Here is a 21,927-nt window from a genome sequence, read left to right as displayed (position 1 = left end):
ACGAAAGCGCTGACGTCAACATCACCGCGGCTCACTCGGGTGCATCTCCATTAGGTTCTATGGCATTCGGGCAAGGTAGCGTGACGTCATCGGGATCGAAGTGCGGCGACCTGTGCTATCTAGGAAGCGTTGGTCGCACACTCTCGAATGTATATGCGAGCACCAACGATCACTCTAGAATGTACGTTGATGTATTTAAGCTATCATTTCAGATTACAGATACGATGCTGCCGCTATCGCTGTGCTTTTGAGTATTGCTTGCTTTCCTGGGCACAAGGGCACAAGGTTGCATCTGCATTTAGCCCCTTCATCCTAGACAGTGTATGCCGAATTAAATAATCAGTAAATAAATAAATGCGTTAATACAGCACGAACGGAAAGCTTTTTGAATTCGTCCCCTGCTGCTAGTGCATGCATGTGCCGAAGGTATAGCAGCCAGTACGATGATCGTGTGCAGTGCATTTATTGTGCATGTTAATTCCTTCCATCGTGGCGAAACTATGTCTTGCTGGCTTCGAAATATTTTATTTTTATTTTATTTTTTCGTTTATTTATTTATTTTGCTTATTTTATTTATGTTATGTTATTTATGTTATTTATTTTTTTTTAACACTAAAGCGCATTTTTCGTCGCCAAGTGTCCTATGGCTACAATACCCTCATATTTCCTCATTTCAGCCGGTCTATTTCTTTCAAAGCATACAATTCAGAACGGTGGTTTATACAATTAAAATTCAATAATCCATACATAGTGTTTCTAACTTGATGGTCTAGATATGACGACACGCACACTCAAGTATCTTAATTTAGGTATTCAGGCACTGAAAATTACTCAGTAATGTGAAGTAACCTTTTCTCGCCTTCCTTTTATGCAGCCGAGCTATCACTGCCACCACTAGCAATCAGGCGTAAGCGCGAGCGCATTATTCTCCTGCACAAAATAGTTAATCAACAGTCCCACATTACATTCCCCACTGTTTTCACAAGTTGTACAGCGCCCCGTACCAGGCGGACCCATCGCTTGGACCTTGTTCCCCTTAAACCATCCCTGGGTTGGTTTAGGGTTTCCTTCTTCCCCCATACCATTGAACTTTGGAATAACCTTTAAGCGTACTTGCGTGAATTGCCTCTTGATCAATTTGTTATTCAACTACCCAATTATGTGTGTTAATCTTCCTCTGTTTTCAACAATTATGTACCCACTCCTGCTATGTCTTGCTTATGCAAGATGGCAGTATTTGTAAATCGATAAACTCTGAAGGTAAGCCATTTAATTTTTATTTAGAGATTCTGGGAGATAAGTACGCAATACGCGTGAACCACAGTAGCAAAAGAAGCTGCAATGTGTTTCCTCGACTAATCCATGCCAACTCGTACAAACATCCATGCACTATATATACATTTGATTACCATGATGATGATTTATTGGCATCCCCTTTGAAACAGGGCGGTGACTAATAGTCACCTAACGTGCTTGAGTTACTTGAGGTATGTTATACATGCTTTTCATTCTAGCACTTCAGAGCGCAGCTTTTTGGCGCCCGTTGCTGCGGCCGGCGTTGTCCCTCGTAACCGAGTAAACGTGCGCAGCTAAGGATGAAAGCGAACGCGGAGCGGGAGATGAAAGACGGCGACAGAGGAAAGAGCGTGAGGAGCAAAGCGGTGGAGGAGGGTATGGCGAAAGCGTGAGAAAAGGATCACTGCTCCGTCGCGACTGCTGTACGTTTTCTTTTTTTTTTTTTTTTTTTTGACTTGACGGTGACGCGACGGAGCGTTTGGCGGCTATGTGAATGAAGCCAGACTTCGTCGATGCTCCCGCCGCCTCCGCTCTCTAGCGCTCGCCGCTAGCAGACGACAGGGCGCGGAAGGACACATTTAAGATGTGTTCGCGCTCCTGATTGGTCAAAAAAGGCCTGTACCTTCCCCAGTGCTGCACGGAAATACTGCAACGGCAAACATGGGCCCGCGTTTACAATAAATACATAATAAAATCATTCGACGTTGCCATCACTGTCATTGGAGTCAACTGGGTGACCGCGCCGCCTAATGGCTATGTTATACAGCCCCCATAGTTACTCTGGATGACTGTAGGCTTCTCGTCTGAACAGTGCTTGAACATTCATGTTAAACGTAGGGCATCTGAAGCATTACAAGGGAACTAATCAATGACATGAGTCTTTTAATTTAAAATTGAAGCGGATTCATCTTCACTTTATTAAAAGCACAAATGAAGCATTAGGAACAACAAGTAGTTTCTTCACATGCAAAGGGATCTCGAGAAAGTGGGAATGATCGCTGTACAGCCTGTAAAAAATAATTGTCGCAGTTTCACCCGAAAGGCGAAGCATCAATTGCGATAGCAAATTAGTAGGGAGCTATACCGAGTAAGGATAGTATTTTTTATCAGCTGTATAAACTTGGACATGCAGCAGCACCATCAGTGCGCAGAACTGTTGTCGACGCCGTCGGCGTTTTGCCCGCGTTCGCACCGAACGCGCGCGGCGTTTTCATATAAATACGCATCTGGTGAGGCAGCTAAACGTCGCCTCCCCTCCCTCCCGTCCCCCCACAGCCTTTCGCGTGACGGAAAAAGTCGCGTTTGCTCTCTATATATGGAAAGGAGGAAAGAGACGCTTAATTCTGCAGCCCTTCAGGGAGCACGGCGCAGAACGCGCGTTTGCTCTCCGGCGTGCGTTCGCTCCCCGTGAAAGCGCGTGTCCCTCGGGCCCTTTCACTCGCACATACAGGGTCCGGAGCACGGCAACGATTTCATCGCCGTTGACGTCATACGGAACCTCACGGCGACGGCGACGACGGCAGAAATCCGCTTTGGAGTGTCCATATAAATGCTATCGCAATAAAATCACCGCCCCTTCACTCCCTGAAGATGGTCGAACAGCGACATTGTGTTAGTTACACGGGGTGTTACGAGTGTTACATGTGCATGTGTTGCACGTGATGCAATTGCGTAAACACAGGTAAGCACAGATCTACAACAGAAGTTGAAACATTGCAAGGCGAGAAAAGGCAGCAACTTCCGACGCTACTCGACGATTGTCCAGTTCTCTGGTCGAAAACTGCCGAGCCGCCGCCAGAGGAATCGGCAGCATTCATGGACACTGCGCGCGCTCGGCGCGAACGCGGGGAAACGCGGAGGGCGTCGGCGGCGGCACTGCGCGTTGCGCGTCATCCGAAAGGTCGCGCCGCACAGAAACACCTTCTCTTATCGCCTCTCCTCCTCGCGCCCAGCGCGGCCTCTGATTGGTCGCCTCCTCTCCTCAGCGCGCGCCCTCTCATTTTTCGCCTCTTCCCCCAGCACGCCTCTCACGTGACCTGCCCTCCCCCGGCAGGTCACGTGAAAGACTGCTGAAAGACTGCTAAGTGCTGGGTACCTCCAGCGCCTCCTCATTTCGCTCCCAGAGATCCTGCTAAAGAAAATACGTCGTCACGCGCAAACATGTGAAGCCAGTGCACCGCGTAGGCAGAAGGTAGCTGTGAATACCGTATGTTCACAACCTTTCACACAACCTGAAAAAGGCGGCCCAGCGGTACGACGTAAAAGTCGTATTCACCGCACCTAACAGGCTGTCCAAGCTCTGCACAATGACATAGAAGTAAGAAAGAAGCAAGCCTACGGCACAGCGCATAGGCGCCCTCCTCCCTTTGTTGATTGCGCAGAAGGTGTAGTCTACGAAATCCCTCTAAGATACGGAAAGGTTTAGGTTGACCAAACTGGGAGATGGGCGTCAACGTCAGGCTAAGGGAACATGCGAACTATGTGGAAAACGCGCGTGAGGGGAAAGACTTTCAACGTTTCCTGGCTAGTCATTGTTTAACGTGTAAGGATTGCTCACCTGAGATGCATAACACATCTGTCATTATGACAGATGTGTTATGCTTCACTCGAGAAAGTGTTGAAGCAGAAGATATTTCTCGGCTAGGGGAAAAGTGTGTTAGCATGCCATCGATACAACTATGAGATAAAGAGATGGCGTTTTTACGCATGTGCAGCTCATGACGTCTGTGTTGGGTAGTGCATATATACATGTAAAATTCGTTCCAATAAAACCTGTTGTAAGTTCAGCGTTCGTCCTGGTCGTTTCTTTGTGTCGTCCTTGAGTTATATTGCACTGCAGTTCTCGTAATTGACACTTTATTGACACGCCCAACTCACCACGTTAATCACGTTGTCATGACTAAGCAAAGCAAGAATTGCGGCGCGAAGCAATGACAGGGCTGGGCGAAGCTGGGTAAATGATTGATAGGCGACCTCATTGACGGAGCGGGTCTGCTGGAACGCGGTGTCGGTGCTGCAAGCTGCGCTATCCAACGCGCAGTGACGTCATCGCTGGGGCGGCGGCGGAGGAGCCTTGCCATAGCTAGGAGAAGCGAGGTGCAGCTGTGGCAGGTGGTTGCTAGGCAACGCAAGTGACGTCATCGTTCAGCGAGGTTTTTTGTTAACGCGTTACGGACTGACGGTCGGCTTAAACAGCTCCGCTGTTAAAAATCAATCCAAGCCCTGACAAGTATGTTCATGAAAGTAAAAGATGCAATACATCTATAAAAACATCCATGACACTGCAAATGAAATCCACATGGGTTTCATGTTAACCGTCGCGATCTTGGACCTTCCACCACCTTAAAATAGTGGTTCACATGAGATTGTTGACAAAGTGATCAGTTACTGTCCGTTCGTTCTGTGGTGTAAGTCACAGTTCAAAACGTCTGCGACTGTTCCATTTGGAAAAGCGCTGACGATTGCAATTATTGCCTTCCTTGTTTCGCCGTGCGTTCAACACAAATAACATCAGTTCCAATGAACGCAATTTATTGAAAACGATAACTCAAGGCTAAGTTTTTGAAGGATAGATAGGTACGTCTCGCTATAGAAACCTAAGATGCGATGCTCCGAAGAGTTTAGATCCATTCCTCGAAGTGTGTTAGCGTCTGTGCATTCCTGTAGACGCTCCGAGCACGCAGACGCTTCTGGATCTGTCAAGTGGTGTTAACTCGGGCCGGGCCCGGGCTTTCGGGTAAGCCCGAGCCCGTGCAGTGCTCTAACTTGTACCTCCAAGTCTCCACAGTCGCAGTGACGGAACGGGGGCGCCTAAGCAGCTGGTTTTCGGCAACCTGGATAAGGACATGAAGAAAATGGCGTAATTCAACTTGTTCTTGAAGTGTCATCACATAACCAGGCATTAAACTATAGTTCGGATGTTTCGATCATCGTCAAAACTTGACATTATTCGCATGAAAACAAAAAGCGCTTTAAAGTAAACCACCAAAGCTGTAGTCGCGACGCACGCCATATACACTCACCAGTTTGAAATATTAGCTCATAACACCAAACAAGATGGCGGCTGAGCAGAATGGTTGGAAAGTCGACGGGAAGTTCGCCTACGCGCAAAAAAAAAAAAAAACGTAGCCACGCTTTCTTACGCGCTTATTGTAAGTTATGTAGTGTTTTTTATATGCTCGCACGTGGGGCAAAGACCCTCACCAGCTCAATTGTTGAATGAAGTGTATGACTGCTACAGCGATAATATGCGTTTCTTTTTTTCTAATTTTTTTTCTTGGCGTGAGGTGGCCCCAAGTCGCGGAGACATTATTGAGATGCGTTCCATTACTCGGGCTCCAAGCTGCCTTCTAAGCCGTCAGAGTAGACTGTTTCTAATGCTGGCCACTATTGGAACGCACCATGGTTCTCTGACCAGATACTGAATCGGCGTAGCTCCCGTAGCTCCCACTTGCGAGTGTTTATCATTTTCTCAAACGAGGAAGAGAAAAGCAGGAAAGAATGTGAAATTAAACACTCGGTGACGTGGTGCGTCTTACTTTGCTGCAGTAAAAAAAAGGTATTTACGTTTTCTCTTCCCCAGCTTACGCTGACGCGGAATGAGAATGTGTGACTTTTTTTTTTTTTTTTTTTTTTTTTTGCAGGAGCGCTCTTGCGCGCGCTTTGCCGCAGAGAGCTTTCCGCGAGTATAGCGCGTAAGCCAGATGTACATCGGAATTCAAGTGATCCTGCCAGCGTATACTTTTACATCACAATAAAAAGTTCGATTCAACCTTCGCCGCCACTTAGGGTCCGAACTCGCTCTGTCTGCACGCCATTACGCACGGCATTACGCACGCCTCCCGCACGCGTGCGGACATGAGGAAAACTGCACGTCGCACACAGGTGCACAAATTTCACTTTACACGGCTCCCGCCCAAACTCGCTCTATCAGCAATGCAATAATATTATGGGGCTTTAGCGTGCCAAAACCATGATCTGATTATGAGGCACGCCGTAGTGGAGGACTCCGGAAATTTGGACCATCTGGGGTTCTTTAACGTGCACCTAAATCTAAGTACACGGGTGTTTTCGCATTTCGCCCCCATCGAAATGCGGCCGCCGTGGCCGGGATTTGATCCCGCGACCTCGTGCTCGGAATCCATAAGGCATACTGCATGCCTTCCGTACGCGTGCTGACATGCGAAAAACTGCACATGTCGCACACAGGTGCGCATATTTCGGTTTACACTGCTCCCGCCAAATTGGCTTAATACGCACGGCCTTCCGCACGCCTCCCGCACGCGTGCGGTCATGCAGAAAGCTGCACGTGTCGGACACAGGTGCCCGAATTTCAGTTTACACTGCGTCCGCACGAGCAGCGCTAACCAAAACGTGCGCACCTGTGTGCGACATGTGCAGTTTTTCGCATGTCCGCACGGGTACGGAAGGCGTGCGGAAGCCCGTGCAGATTGAGTCTGTTTGGGCCCTTATAGCGTACAATGCAGGTGCCCTCCTCACCCCGTAGGTTCTTCCACTCGGCGAACTCCCTCTTGATATCGGACACCAGCGTCGGATCGGTAAGCAGGTCGAGCGCCGTGAGTGCCATAATCTTGGCCGCGCGCAGTGTCGGCGGCTGGGCTTCCGGCGAGTTGGCGGCCTGGGCGAACGCGGCTGTGTGGTTCTTGCCCTCGGCGCGGATGGCGAACACGGGGTGAATGGTGGGCAGCTCGTACGAGACGTTTCCGGCGTCGGTGGAGGCTCCGCAGGACTCCGTGCAAGTCATGTCGGCATCCGTGAATTCGACGCCTGCATCGCGCGCGCGCGGGGGGGTGGGGCACAAGACAGTTAGAACGTCGGCACACAAACGGGAGCTTCATCTCGCACCGTCTTCATTTAAATATTAAATAAATTGATCAATTTTGCTCGAACTTGAATATTTCGAAATGTAACTTGATTGTTTCGCGAAGAAGAAACGCCTTTTTACTACTGATTATCTGCGCGCAATGTATACCACTGAATGCTGTATGGTAATACAGATATCTAGGTGTAGTTCAGACAGAAAATTTGTCCTGTAACGCTCGCATGCAGCCTGTGACAGCAAAGGCCAGCCGCGTGCCTGATTTCTTGTCACGAAACTTTCGACATGCACCTATGAAATTGAAGGAAGCACTTCATACGAGTAATGTGCGCCAAATCCTCGAGTCCGCATGTGCGCTTGGGATCCGGCAACGAAAACAAGCACGAAAGTACTGGAGAGCGTCCAGAAGCAGGCAGCTCGGTTTGCTTCAGGCAATTACAATTTCACGGAAAGGTTTTAATAAAGGAAGGTACTTTGATACCATACTTTGATAGCCCGTACCATACAAGAGTGGAATTCTTTACCAGAATGCATCGTCATTGCACCATATTCATTTTTACGCTGCTGCGAGATCATGTATTTCTACGTGAAAACTAATCACCTGTGTTGTGTCAAAAAATGTTGTTTGTATGATGCTATTGATTGCACTTAGTTCGTATTGTTTCCTCCTTACAATAACGTCCAATTTGGGCGCTGTAGGTATATTTATAAATACATTAATTAAATAACTGATTAATTAAGCACAGTGAGTGTAGGAATGCACATAACTCGCATACATTCGCACTACCTGTATTCTATCCCATCGCTGGCGACGAACGAATATTGCAACCTACCAGCTCTAATGGGACCGCAGTACTGCGCTAGTTTCTGGCTGCCTGTAGAGATCTGGGAAGCACTTACCAAGGGTCTGGCCATACTTTCTGTAGACTTTCGACAGGTTCATGTTGTAGACGACGTCCTTGTACATGACATGCTTCGTCATCGTCATGGTGCAGTTTGTTGCTTTCGCCGCTGCCTCGAAGCAGTCCTCGGCTCGGGACATCAGCTCGTTAAGTTCGTCGGCCGTCTTCCCCCGGATCTGGTACACCAGCTTACTGGTCTCTGGGATGATGTTGCAATAGCTTCCCGACTCGGTGATGATACCTGTGCCATGGGATACCGCGTCAGAATGACGCATACAGTTGAACCACGGTTTTACGAGTTCTACGGGGAAGCGCATATGTTTCACAGCTAGCGTCTTTGATTTCTTGGGGGAAAGTGGCTTTTTAAGGAAGCTCTAGGACAATGAAACTGTCGTCGCTTAAATAACCTAATGTAAGAATTTATATCCTGTCTTGAGGCTGGTGCCCCGTAGCCCTGGTTTGCTATTGCACCTTAAAACAAGCAAAAGACAGCTGCGGAACAAAGCCTATGCAGAGCGGCTGCGTTTTCTTTAGGAGTCTTAGGTGTTCTGGCGCGGCAGCGCCAATCCATCAGACTGGTCAACTGTCGTGGTCGTGCCAATTGCTGAGGTATTGATTTGTAAATCCCACCAGGTGACATCCAGTGCTGAGATTTGGGTTTATTCCATTTCACAGCAGCCACCAACAGTTGAGACCTGGGTCTTCATGAAATCCAACCGCTGGCACCAACTGTGGCGGAGTTGGATCGTCCAACCCCAAGGCTGAGACCGATGGAGCCCCAAGGCTGAGGCGGAGTCTCGGACTTAAGAAGAAGCGAAGAAAAGAACTTTCTACACGTATTTCTCTATTAATTACAAGTAGCAGATAGTTGGCAAATAGCTCTCAGAGCTCGGCCACTCGACCGACTGGGTCGACTGGTGGCGTACCTCTGCTCCAACGTCACCCGCGTCACCTTATTTACCTTCAGGAAGGGAGTCGTCGGTTGAAGATACAAAGATTACAAGAATACAAAGTATTTCGCACTGAACTCTATCTTGGCTGCCTCACCTCGTTTTGCGTGGATGCAGGATATTTCCGTGGGTGTCAATCAGCCTTCCTGAGAAATGCGAGGAAGAACTTGTAGCCACGATGCCGCATTCGACGTGGTGTGCCACAACACAATCCTCAAGCAAGCCAAGCCAGAAGACGTGGTGCCATATACTATCGACCGATGTCCTTAACCTCAGTTAAGACCATGGAGGCCATAGCCGGCCGGGGACTCGACTGGATCTGAAGGGTCACCGGCTTCCCAAATGAAGTCCAAAGTGGCTTGCGCCACTTCCAATGCATAGCCGACGCGGTCCCCATCTTGGAAGATGCCCTCAACCACCGATAAGACTGGCTTTCCAGCTCCTTGACTCCTAAGCCTTCAAATGACTCTCGAACGAAGCAGTTTACGAGGTCTAGAGGGACCTGTACATCTATGGAAAAGCCAGCGTCCCAGATGAAATCTGCAAAATTGGCGTTCCCCGCAGTGCACCCTACGATAGAAAACTACGGGCTGCCTGGAGATTGGCCTGGCTGCCTTGTTCTTTGTTTGCACGGTATGGTCGTTTCTGGCTGCCACCGGCAAGGCTGCAGCAGTGTGCGCTGCACCTGAACACTTAGATCCCAGGCGGTTCGGGCCCTTTCTCAACAGCGTTCGTAACTGCCACGTTCGTGCCACTTCTAGACGCCGACCTTCCGAGGTCGCCCGCGAGCTGTCATCCCGTCTGAGTCGAGCGGAGATCACGTTCGACTCCCCCCTTCCAATAGATTCAACAGCTCGACCACCCCGATGTCCCCCATCAGGAGTTTGAGGACAGGAGGTTTAAGGAACAATAAAGAGGTTTGTTTACCTTTTCACTGGAGTACTCATAAATCTTCCCGGCTCGGTGTACCGCTATCGCAGGAAATGCGAAAACAAGTACCCGCTCTCCGCCGGGATCGAACCCAGGCCCGTTACATGGGAGTCATATACTTTACCACTGAGCCACGCAAGCACTTGCTATCAGGCAGAAGAAAAATTCCCTTTATACGCGCCCTATAGGCCGGCGCGCAGGCGCAGACGACCCAAGCCTCCGCCAGTATGATGGCGCCATCTAGTTAACGTGCCTGCAACCGCCACGTGCGACGAGATGCGATTCAGACGCGATGCGATTCAGACGAGGCACGCGATCAACGCTATCCCGATGTTAGATCTGCGCCACGTATTCTGGGTACCTCTTCGCTACACGTTATGGCATCTGCTCGCAAGGTACGAACCGCTGCTGAAGAAGTGAATCGTGCGCGGCTACAACCAGGCATCATCGGGCTCAGCAGACTGCTGTGCAGAGAGCATTACAAGCCGCAGCTCGCCGTCGACGCCGACGCCGGGCGGACAGTTCAGATCGTTCTCGTCAAAATCGAGGCGAAGACACTTCGCCGCGAAGACCTTGTTGTGCGTGGTGCTGAAATCGGAGCTACTCTTGCGCCGCTCTACCAGGTTACGCTGTGACTGTGCTGCGTGTGCCGCGCAGGCCTGTGACTTTTTTTTTCTTTCTTTTTCCCATGAAGTCCGACTTTCAATCCAAAACAAAAAGTATTTGTGTCCGTGTCTCAATCACTTATCTTTCTTATATAGCAACTGCATGAATCCATAACTAGCATGTTGCTAAGGGCCCAGGCGCTGTCGCATAACAATCTTGTATATTGATCTAAATAAAGTTATTGTAATTATTATATCGTAGTACACGGCTACAAGGTTCATTCGAAGAACGCTACATGTCGGAGCACACATGCTATCCGGGGGCGCACACATTTAAATTCTGGGGCTTTACGTGGCAAAATCACGACCCGATTATTAGGCACGCCGTATAGTGGGAGGGCTCCGGTTTAATTTTGACCACCTGGGGTTCTTTAACGGGCACCCAATGCACGGCACACGGGAGTTCTCGCATTTCGCCCCCATCGAAATGCGGCCGCCGGCCGCGGCCGGGATTCGATCCCGCGAGCAGCGAAAGGCCACACACGCTAAGCCAACAACGGCGGGTGGGGCGCAGACTTCTTATCGGGGCTACACTGCGTGTCATTTGGGCTCCACAACACGCAAAATGGCTGCTTAAATATCCTCCGTCTTCCCCAGATACCTATACACCAGGGAAACTGGTGAGGTGATGTCTTACAATGGTTGTCTGAAGACAACGTTACGGTAACAACGTTGACTCCATCCAGGTTGGCGCATTATCGCTCTCTTCCACAACTTCGCGGCGGCGTCGCCAGGTGGCGCAAGGTGCCCAGAAAGATACGCGAGAGAGCAACCCGGCTGCATGCACGCGTCATGACGATGGCAATATGGTTTGTCGCTAGATTGCATCAATGCGAATCGTAATAACGTCGGCATTGATCGTGAGGTTAGTGGTGGCAGCATTTTTCTCTTACGCCTGCTTTTTTTTTTCCCCCTTGATTGCTGGAAGTTCCAGGTGAAACAAGACAACCAAGGCGGTGCTATTTGCAAAGCAGATCATTTTGCGAAATGCGATCGCAATATACTTTCGCTCTTCGTAGTAGCACAAAAACGAACGTTTATAAAAATATTATTCTTCATTGCCTCGCGTACGAATCCTGTACAGCGTCGTTTATCGAATAAATACCGAATAATTTTTTTTGATCGCAGTTTCTATGATCGCGGCCAGTAGCAAGTCAGGGCGGCGGCGTCCGGAAAAATTTTTTTCTTTCACTTCCATCGAAGGCACTCGTTTGTTCGTGGGCCACCCACGTGCGCGTAGAGCATGATGTAGCAGCCGGATGCGCACTGACCGTGTATTCGGCAAGAAGGCTTCGTCTGTTGTCGAAGTAGCGCTATGTTAACGTACGATGCCACAGCTGCGTCGAGCGCGTTCACTCCTTCCCAGGGACACGCGGCAGCGTGGGCCGCTTTGCCTTGATAGCTCACCGTTACCTGCGGCAGGAAGCGAAAGCGCCAGTTGTCGACGCTGCTTTACAAAGTCATAAAGTACTTCGGGATCGTCAACGTCATTTTCAATGACCTTCACATAGTACTTGAATGCCATTAGCGTTCCATTCCATGCAATTCGCTCATCGAATGGAATAGTCCCTGTCAGTAAATACGTATATTTCTCGAATAGTTTTCTAATATTTAAGCTGGTCACTGAGTCTACACTATAAAACTTAAATTTGGAGCAATATCTGCCATAAACTTTATCCAGGCCGCCATGGAAATAAAACACGAGAAGATGCGTAGTGGAGCAGGCTACGTCGCTCGGGAAGCCAGCCTTTTCCTTTTAAACTGTGGTCATTCGCACTCTCCTAAGAGTCCTTGGTGCATGAACAAACTTATTATTGTGCGTATTCTCGTTCTGAGCTTTTAATGAACAACCTACAAGCAAATATATACAGTGATGCATACATTATTCTGTACCTAAGTATTGTCTCGCTCTACTTATAAAGGACCGGTAGCTCTTTCACTAATTTCTTTTCTTTTTCTTGAGTAATTTTCTGTTTTTTCCAAGCTGTTATACCTGTTATCAGTCATTTCTGTTGGCTATATGATGATGATCATGATTTACTGGCATCTCCTTTGAAACAGGGCGGTGAGAAATAGTCACCTAGCCTGCTCGAGTTATACTCAGGTATACAATACATGCTTTTCATTCTGGCATTTTTGTATACATCTCTTTTATCCTTTTCTTTTTTTCTTTTTCTCTTCCTCAAAACTTCTCTTCTGTCTATCTCGTACCGCTACCTATGCCTCTAACGGATCCGGTCTAAGTGTTCGCCGACCGCACCACACAACTAGCAACATTATACAAACTAAGTGTCACTGCAATGTCCTAAAATAGACGTTATAAGTTAAAAAAGACGACTGATTAAAAAACTGTCTCTTGTGTACACGAACGTACCGAATTCCGCGGACGAACATCACGTGGCTCAATGACACCGAATCACGTGGCACACAAGGACGCCACAGACGAGCTGCTAGCGGCGAGATTTGTAGCGATTCAGCCACTACACGCTCGACTACAGAGTGAATCAGTGATCCGGCAAGTCACGCGAATCCAGCGTTATGAATCCCCGAGGGGCGTTATTGAATAACAGTGACCAACCGTGTATAGAGTCGGTGATACACGCCCTCACTACTTGTCGGTGGAGTGCTTCGACAGGCAAGTGTGCGCGGCAAAATATGAATAGGCAGGTGCCCCCCCCCCCCCCCCCCCCCCCCCCCCGCTAACACCACATCCTGTGTCTCGTGGGCGCATGCGCTCTGACGAACCTGCTGCGAGGCGTTGAGGGAAATTCTGAGGGAGTCCTGGTGCATCGGGTGGACCATCATGGCGACGTCGATGTCCTCGAAGGCGCCCTTTTGCAAGAGCATCTCCTTGCCGCCTAGGCACTCTTCTGCCGGCGTGCCGATTACGACAATCTGCGAGAACGTAATTGGTCAACTATATTTCCTTAATAGAGTTCATAGCTGGCCTAGTTGGCCCGGGTGCATTGGCTCAAACTGCGCGACGAGACTAAGCACAAGGTGCGAAATGAAATAGACGAGTGCTGTCTGTTCCAGCCGTCTGTTTCCATTTCTCACCTTGTGTTTCGTCTTGTCGCACTGGTTGTAACAATGTATTTGTTGCATAGATAACTATAATGGCAAAGAGCTACATTCTGTCGAATTACTCACACAGGCTGGCTAATGAAATGGCTTAGCATAGATTTTACTGTCATACCATACCACAACACATGCAATCGCGTGCAGCTACAGCCTTCCTGCCTAGCAGCATCACAGTGACGCAATGCTATGTTCTTATACTCGTTGACTGAGGTGTAAATATTCTATCCGATTCGAAATTTCATATATATAGAAACCATACGGCACCGGAAGCAAATGGAGAGGCAAATTGAAAGACGTCATTGAAATTTCGTCAACGTTTTTCTCGGCAACTATATACGCACCTTGCCACGGGCGGTGGAGCTCTTCTTCATGGCTTCCATGACAGCGATGGCGGCCCCGGCTGCGGCCTCAGCGATCAAGTTGTGGCCGCAGGCGTGGCCGATCTCCGGCAGGGCATCGTATTCCGCCATGATGGCTACCGTGGGTCCTGGATGAGGTAGAGTGAAAAGAAGTTATGCAGACCCAGCGCAGATGTCAAAGTCTGTGTGAAGCGAAGCTTTCGCCAAGCGATTAATTAAATGTTATGAAACCGTTCCATCTTCGGCAGCGCTAAGAAACTTCCCTTTCAAACGCTTTGTTTTGTGCGGATTCCACGCATTGGCGAACGTTTCCAAGTTAAATATATCTGAAAATGGGAACAATTTCGCTCTCTGAAAATGGGCTTTCTGAAAATGGAAACAAGTGCTTCTAAATATCTTGCGCGAAAGCGTGAGTGGCCCGCCAGTGAAGTCGGCAATGGGATATTTGAAGCCGCGAAGGAAGCAGAGGAGGAAAGCGTCTGGAGGTGGAGAACAGAATCGCGCTCCGGGAAACTGGCGCTGAGCCGTGCTCCCTCAAGGGCTGCAGAAGATGGCGCCAACCTTTCCTTTTCCAAACGAACCACTTAGTTAGTCCGGGTAGAGTGTACTAGAACATGGAGAGTGCCCGGAACGGCTGCATTTTCAATGCATTGAAAGTGAAGCCAAACGACCGTAACGCCGCTTGGGGCGCTGCGATCGGTAGCACTCAGCCCGCCATGGCTCAGAGGTAGAATGTCTGCTTCCCACGCAAAAAACCGGGGTTCGAATCTCGGCAGGAGACGATGTGTTTCCGTTTTTTTTACTGCTTCATGCGTTGATTTTTTTATTCTTTATACTGCTGCTTAACACTTGCTTCCGTTGCTATGCAATGCAACAAAAAGTTAAGCAGAAGCTGAAGGAAAAAAAAGTTGTCGCAGTTTCACCTGAAAGGTGAAGCATCAATTGCGATAGCAAATTTGTAGAGAGATATACGGAGTAATGATATTAGCTTTATCAGCTGTATAAACTTGGACATGCAGCAGCACCGGCAACGCGCCGAACTGTTGTCGACGCCGTCGGCATTTTGCCCGCGTTCGCTCAAAATGCGTGCGGCGTTGGTGACTGTTGCCGGAGCCTCTGATATAAATAGGCACTTGGTGCCGCAGCTAAACGTCGCCTCCCTTCCCTCCCCCTTCCCCCCCTCCCCCACGGCCTCTCGCGCATCGGAAGAAGGCGCGTTTGCTCTACATATATGGTGATTGTAAAGGAGGAAAGAGACGCCTACTTCTGCAGCCCTTAAGGAAGCACGGCGCAGAACGCGCGTTTGTTCTCCGCCGTGCGTTCACTCCCCGTGAAAGAGCGCGTCCCTCGCGCCCTTTCACTCGCACATACAGCGTTCGGCGGCGCGCGGCCACGATTTCATCTCCATTGACGTCATACGGAACCTCACGGCGACGGCGACGGCGACGGCGACGGCGACGCCGACGGCAGAAATCTGCTTTTGAGTGTCCATATAATTGCTATCGCAATAATAATAACAAAATAACAATGTTTTGCAGTGAATGATAATGTGTGCAGCGCCACCTCACGGTAATCAACAAAACTATTCCAACCAAAGCATGGCCTCTGAGAACTGCACGCGTGCAAAACCCGCCGACGCCTGCTTGACAGGCTCCGCTGTGCGCTCAAGGCTCATTCACACTAGGCCGACACGGCACCGATTTTGTTCAGCCGACTGTTGGCGACAGCATTTTCCGTCATGTAGACCGCTGTCGCCAACAGTCGGCTGAACAAAATCGGTGCCGTGTCGGCCTAGTGTGAATGAGCCTTGAGCGCACAGCGGAGCCTGTCAAGCAGGCGTCGGCGGGTTTTGCACGCGTGCAGTTCTCAGAGGCCATGCTTTGGTTGGAATAGTTTTGTTCATTACCGTGAGGTAGCGCTGCACACATTATCATTCACTGCAAAACATTGTTATTTTGTTATTATTCCTTCAGCTTCTGCTTAACTTTTTGTTGCATTGCATTGCAACGGAAGCAAGTGTTAAGCAGCAGTATAAAGAATAAAAAAATCAACGCATGAAGTAGTAAAAAAAACGGAAACACATCGTCTCCTGCCGAGATTCGAACCCCAGTCTTTTGCGTGAAAAGCAGACATTCTACCTCTGAGCCACGGCCGGCTGTGTGCTACCGATCGCAGCGCCCCAAGCGGCGTTACGGTCGTTTGGCTTCACTTTTGGATGCTCGTTCCGGGCACTCTCCAATTCTAGGTCACTCTAGTCCGGGAAAGTACCAAGGAGCGCGCTGAGAGCGCCGCAAAGCAACGCCACCTAGAGGAAATTCGCGGTGGCGTTGAGGGAAGCGGGGAAGGAGAATAGAGGCGAAGCGTCGCGGAAGAGGAGGGTAGGCGGATGCGCGCTCGGTTGGCCTCCTCTGGCAGTTTCTACGGGTGCTGCGTGCGGAATGGACGTACCGGGTTCGTCTAGCGATAATATTGGCTCCGCGCGCCTCATGCTGTATGAGCGAGTGAAAGATGGCGGCTCAATCTCGCGCGCGTAAGGGAGGAAAGTGGAAAGGAAGCGCGCCGTCTAGCCTCCGCGGAGGGGGGGGGGGGGGTTACTCTGGCGGCTGCTGCGTGTGCGGTTGCGCGGAAAACCCAAACGCTTGCGCGTCACCCACGTTCACGAAGTGAAACGTCACTAACTTTTTGTCTTGTCGACAACCTGCCATACTTTAGGGGTGCAGGTTGGGCATCCTCTTTTTGCCCTTCTCACACAATGTCTTGTCGACAGTTGTAACTATAAACACAGTGGCGACACCTTATTGCCGAATACGCTGGTTATAGTTGCAGCAGTTGTATACTGCCACAACGTTAGCAGCGGCGTGTTGGGTTGCCGGCTGTCTACGCTATGAAAGGTCGCGACTGGTGTCTAAATCTTCGGCAACTCCTCGGTTTACGGCCACTTCGCCCGTTTCGCCACGTGCTTGCGAAACAGCCCCTTGGCGTAAACTCTTATGCAACAGAAGGTCGATCGCGACAGCTCTGAACAGGTTTTTACAGGTTTTTACAGACGGACGCTTTTTACTGCTCGCTCCTTTGCTCCAGCGACTTAGCGTCAGCTATGCGTACGACTTTCGTAAAAACCACACATCGGCACTCCGATGCAAACCATAGTGTACCTCACGATATATCCCTATACTGCAGGCTTTCTGGCCAGCTGAAATGCGTTTGCGCCCCATTCTTGGGAACTGAACCCAGCATTTCTTCGGAACTTATGCGATTTTATCTAGAAGGTGTGCCGGGTCACGCTGGAGCCTGGTGTGGTTCGACGTTAGAGAATTGAAAAATTATACACCCATTAGCTTGCCTTCAGTACCGTATATAATATTCACTAAGATAATTTCCAATATAACCAGGGCTGCACTTGACTTCATTCAACCAAGAGAAAAGGCTGGCTTCAGGAAGGGATATTCTACAATGGATCACATCCGTGTCATCAATCAAGTAATCGATAAATCTGCGGAGTACACAAAACCCCTCTATATGGCTTTCATAGATTATGAAAAGGCATTTGATTCAGTATAGATACCAGCAGTCATAGAGGCATTGCGTAATTAAGGAGTACAGGATGCATACGTGAAAATCTTGGGAAATGTCTACCAAGATTCCACAGCTACATTGGTTCTCCGCAAGAAAAGTTTAAAATTGCAATTATAAACGAGTATTGCTTGGTGAACGTAACAAAGTAAAATAGTTTCCCAGGCTAACGAGAGGCTAAGCGAGTGAACGGCAATCATGGTTAAGAGTCTTCCGAGCAGTATAGTTCTTCTTAGTAGACAGGCAATTTATATTTCGTCACGCGGTGTATCAACAAATCCACGGAACATCGAAGGTGCACGTGAATTTAAAGGGAGGTACAGGCCTGTATATCTGTGTGTGTCCTTCGTGAAGACCTTGTGACTTAGTGGCTTTGACAGAACAAGTTTCATTGCAGTTACATTTTTGTTTGTGCGGACATTTTCTCAAAAACACTATCTTTTTTGTGTGAATGTGGGCACATATTCGTGAATTGGGCCCTCGTTTTCTTTTTCACGATAACTTCACGTAATCGGCATTTTTTACTAAGGCCTCAAGTCTGTAGCTTTCCAACTTCGTATTGAAAGCAGTTATCGCAATACAGTGGAGTCCAACAAATTTGAATTTTGGAGCGGGCAGAATTTAAATATACTGAGCCACCCTTCTCACATACACAACTTGTGAAAAGGAAGACTGATGTGCACCAACACACACGCACACACGCGCACGCACAAATATGGAACGCTAACGCAGACAGGACAGCGCTTCACTCAACGAAACTGTCTGCCCATTATGGCCATCAACCAGCCCGACTCGTCGTCTTGTTGTGAAAGGTACTTGTGCAAAACTTAAGTAAGCATTGCCTTGCAGCGATTTCATGAAATGTCTATACTTGGCACGCTTTAAACACAACAGCATTACGATACCTCTTTTTGTGAGGAGTTCGATATAGTTGTAAACTTACTGCTCTGGATTTTTCAAATTTTATAATTTTCGTCAGTTATCTAACATCCCAAAATGATATATCAGAGTTACATTTGAAACGATCAGCCAAATTGTCCTACTTTCTTTCTGAAATGTAATAGAATACCCCACGTGTCAGTTAGATTGGTTTCTCCAAAATTTTTGGAGAAACTCCTTGATTCGGTGTATTTTGAAGTGCGTCGCGGTCTCTCTTAATTGTGCAGAGCACTTCTGTCCATCTATTCCGTCAGTCTTTCGCCAGCTGATGCGTTGTTATTACAGTGGATTACCAACACCAGCCTGGTCACACATTTTGATTCAGTATTTTCTAGACTGACGGAAGAGCGGGCTGTTTCGCCGCCGTAGCAATAGCGTGTTCGTCATCAAAGTTCTGCGTTCTTTTGTACATCTGTCATGGATATACGGAAAATATCCCATTGTGGCGAAAGAAGAAGGTAGTAAGTTTTGCAAGCGACTGACAGTGTCCCGCGGTTCGAATTCAAGATATAGCCTTGAGTAGCCTCAACATTCTCGGCTACATTACCCTTGCAATAAATAAGCTCCGCTACTCGAAAGGCACCGAAGCTCCACGCACGACGCAAAAACGCCATACGCACTAGAAATGCTGACGAATATAAAACGAACTCTTCAGAATCCATACCATCGGTTCCGCCGGGAGCCTGAAACTCGGCCCTGAACGCAGTGTCCAGGAGATGCCTTCTTCGAACCACGAAGCCTCGGCCTTCGAGAAAGTCACAGATCGTGTCGTGCGCCTTGAACTCTTGCAGGGCCAACTCCGGATTGTCCCACAAGAAACGGCTGAGGTGCCAGAGGTCTTCTGCGTTGCTTTCTACGACCTTCTCCACGAGAGGCGTGAAGTCTTCGACGGACATGGCAGAATTCTAGAGTAATAATCGAAGTTAAATCTGGGTAACAATTCGTTAAGCAATTCCTTCTTTTTTTTTTCCCCCTTTTACAGCCTCTCAAGAATGGTCCGTATACAAGTGGTTAGGTACTAGGTACCACTTTCAACTTTGTTGTTGCCTACACTTCACTCGTCTCTGTTGGAGCTCGAGCAGTTTCAAGCTGTCACGAATAAACGCGTCTCTCTGGGGCAAGGTGCACTCTCGATTTTACAGCCGACAGCGCAGAGCTGGCGCGCAGGAACATACGGCGAGTCGGGCAAACAAAACAAAACGACTACATCTTTCCAGTTTCCAATTTCTCCCGTACCCCCTCTCCCGCATTTGAGCCGGTTGTCATATGACGCCGTGTATAGCACCTTCTCTTTATGTTTTTACGAGTTCATCTCCAAAAACAGCTGATGGCATGTCCTTTTCATGAGCGGGACTGTGCAAAAAGTAACAATTGAAATTTTTTTTATTTTTTTACGAGAAAAAGCGGAGGGAAGTACCTTCGCACTTATGAAGCTCCTGAGACCGTTCAAACTTACGGCGGTGGCTACTATTCGAAAACGTTGTTGCTCTGTTCTTCTCTAGAGCCGCATCCGAATGCGGAGTGAAAACGACTCTCCGATTGCGGATAAGCGAGATTCTTTTCCACCTTCCCATTACGTGCAAAAGCTTAGCATCCGTCATCTTATAGCTCATTCTTTCGCATTAATGTGTTTGCAGTGTTCTATTAACGAATTATCTTGCTATCCAGAGCTCATTGTCGTCGGAGTGGTAGGTACCGAAATACACGTAGCCATAACCACTCGCGTCGTTGGTATGCGCGTAAAGGTAACGCAAGTTTAAAAAGTCGTGCCGGTTTCGCTCGGGTATCTTCGCAACATAAAAGCCTCCAGCGACAACGCTCGTACACGTGCAGAAAAAAGCAAACACAAACAGTAAACGCCAAACGACGGGAAGCGAATATGTTGGCCCGCTGGCGCCATATCGGCCGCAGATGTTTCTCTGTTTCGAATCGCACCGCGACTGCAGCTGCAACGCACTTCGGCGCTATGATACGAGCGCCGTTTTAAAACAAGCTTCAGTGGATGCTATTCCCACTTGACTACTCGTGAGGCGCAGGTGCTCTCATTTTGTCATCGGTGCACCGATTCGTATGAAATTCGCTACATTCAGTTAAATTAAGTGCAACGGTTCAACTGCACCAACTGCTGGGAAAAGGCTTTTCATAGCGTCAAACGGCCCATCGAGCAAAAAAAGCCGGCGTCTATCGTCTGTAGCCGCGAAACGGCACCTAAACTCGCATTGCCATTGGCTGCGACGCCACGCCACCAGTGCGCCTCGAGTGAGTTCCCATTGGCTGCGACGCCACGTCACGAGCTGCCCCTCGACGGAGCAGAGCGGGTGAAAGGGAACACCTGTTGTCACGGTAACGTGCCAGGTGCTGCGTGAGGGGAGAGGGCATCGCCGCAACTCGCCGCCAGGTGGATATCGCCGCGCCAATGGCGTGCGGCGTTGGCACCGCAGGCTGCCGCTGCTGCTTGCTGGCTCGGGGAGCACGGATCGCTATGGTACATTATTCGCAGCGCCAAAACTGGAAGGACCGCTCGGCGGCGTTCAATTGGACATTAATGCTTTCGCATTCGCAACTCGTAAGTGCTTAGGTGTCCTCGTTTGTTTGTTTTTTGTTTTTTTGCTTTCATTCTTTCTCTCTCTTTTTCAGAATGGAAATTTAAAGATGTGATGCATGGAGCTTACAAATCTCTAAGAAAATAAGAAAAGATATTTCGATTCCATGAAGTGCGTCGAGTAAAATGTCGAAAACGAACAAGACTGATACACGTCGCTCTTAAACGAACGAATAACTTAGAGAAAAAAAACAAATTAAGGGGAACTAAGGGGGTCGAATATTAGTTAGATACAGACGCATGAATCCAAGGAAATTAGCGCAAATTATCTCTTTAACAGACACGTAGTAATAATGAGGAAAGGAAAAATCAACGTGCACCACCACAGCTTGCTGCCATTGGGAGCTGACCCACATTTCCCACATTACACGTGCGGTGCTTATCGCCAGTTGAGCTACGATGACGGCTGTCCCCCCCCAAACGAAAGCCTTGCTTAATAACTTGTACGCGTGATGTCGGCTCACAATTGTTCAAGTTTCAAAGCAGTTTTATTTTAAAGCAAAGCTTTCTATATGCCTAACCCCAAAAATCTTCCGCGTGCATCGGTCGGTATCTCTCATGATAGAGCACTCCGAACCGGATTACAAGCAGGGAATCGACCCACATATTAGTGACACTGCGCCAAACTGTGTTTTGCGTAGTTACACATTAAATGACCGCATGAAACCTGTACATGTATTGCCCGTTCGAAGGTATCTCTAATACTGCGTCACATTCAACGGTCTCTTCATCAGTCATTCTATCATCAGCCTATTTTTATGTCCCCTGCATGCAGGATGGTCTCCAATTAC

General features: G+C 48.7%; 1 protein-coding gene across 3 annotated transcripts in view; it reads right to left on the bottom strand.

Moving 5' to 3' along the window:
* LOC119457733 (xaa-Arg dipeptidase) overlaps positions 1-19,936 on the bottom strand; it is a 22,489-nt gene extending 2,553 nt beyond the window's left edge. Inside the window, exons 1-7 of one of the 3 annotated variants that reach the window (XM_049670336.1) lie at positions 19,199-19,928; positions 14,005-14,150; positions 13,328-13,477; positions 11,854-11,995; positions 8,036-8,278; positions 6,796-7,083; positions 5,068-5,129 (exon numbers count right to left, since the gene is read on the bottom strand). In XM_049670336.1, coding sequence (XP_049526293.1) covers positions 5,107-5,129; positions 6,796-7,083; positions 8,036-8,278; positions 11,854-11,995; positions 13,328-13,477; positions 14,005-14,150; positions 19,199-19,430 — 1,224 coding nt within the window. In that variant the 5' untranslated portion in view covers positions 19,431-19,928 and the 3' untranslated portion in view covers positions 5,068-5,106. Of the gene's footprint in view, positions 1-5,067; positions 5,130-6,795; positions 7,084-8,035; positions 8,279-11,853; positions 11,996-13,327; positions 13,478-14,004; positions 14,151-19,198 lie in introns of all 3 variants that reach the window. The other 2 variants (XM_049670335.1, XM_049670334.1) reach the window with 2 other exon arrangements.
* Positions 19,937-21,927: the final 1,991 nt, after the last annotated feature.

This window comes from Dermacentor silvarum, chromosome 7, assembly GCF_013339745.2.
Source record: "Dermacentor silvarum isolate Dsil-2018 chromosome 7, BIME_Dsil_1.4, whole genome shotgun sequence".
Taxonomy (NCBI): Eukaryota; Metazoa; Arthropoda; class Arachnida; order Ixodida; family Ixodidae; genus Dermacentor; species Dermacentor silvarum.
The sequence above is the reverse complement of the archived record's forward strand: the minus strand, read 5'-3'. Positions and strand labels throughout refer to the sequence as shown.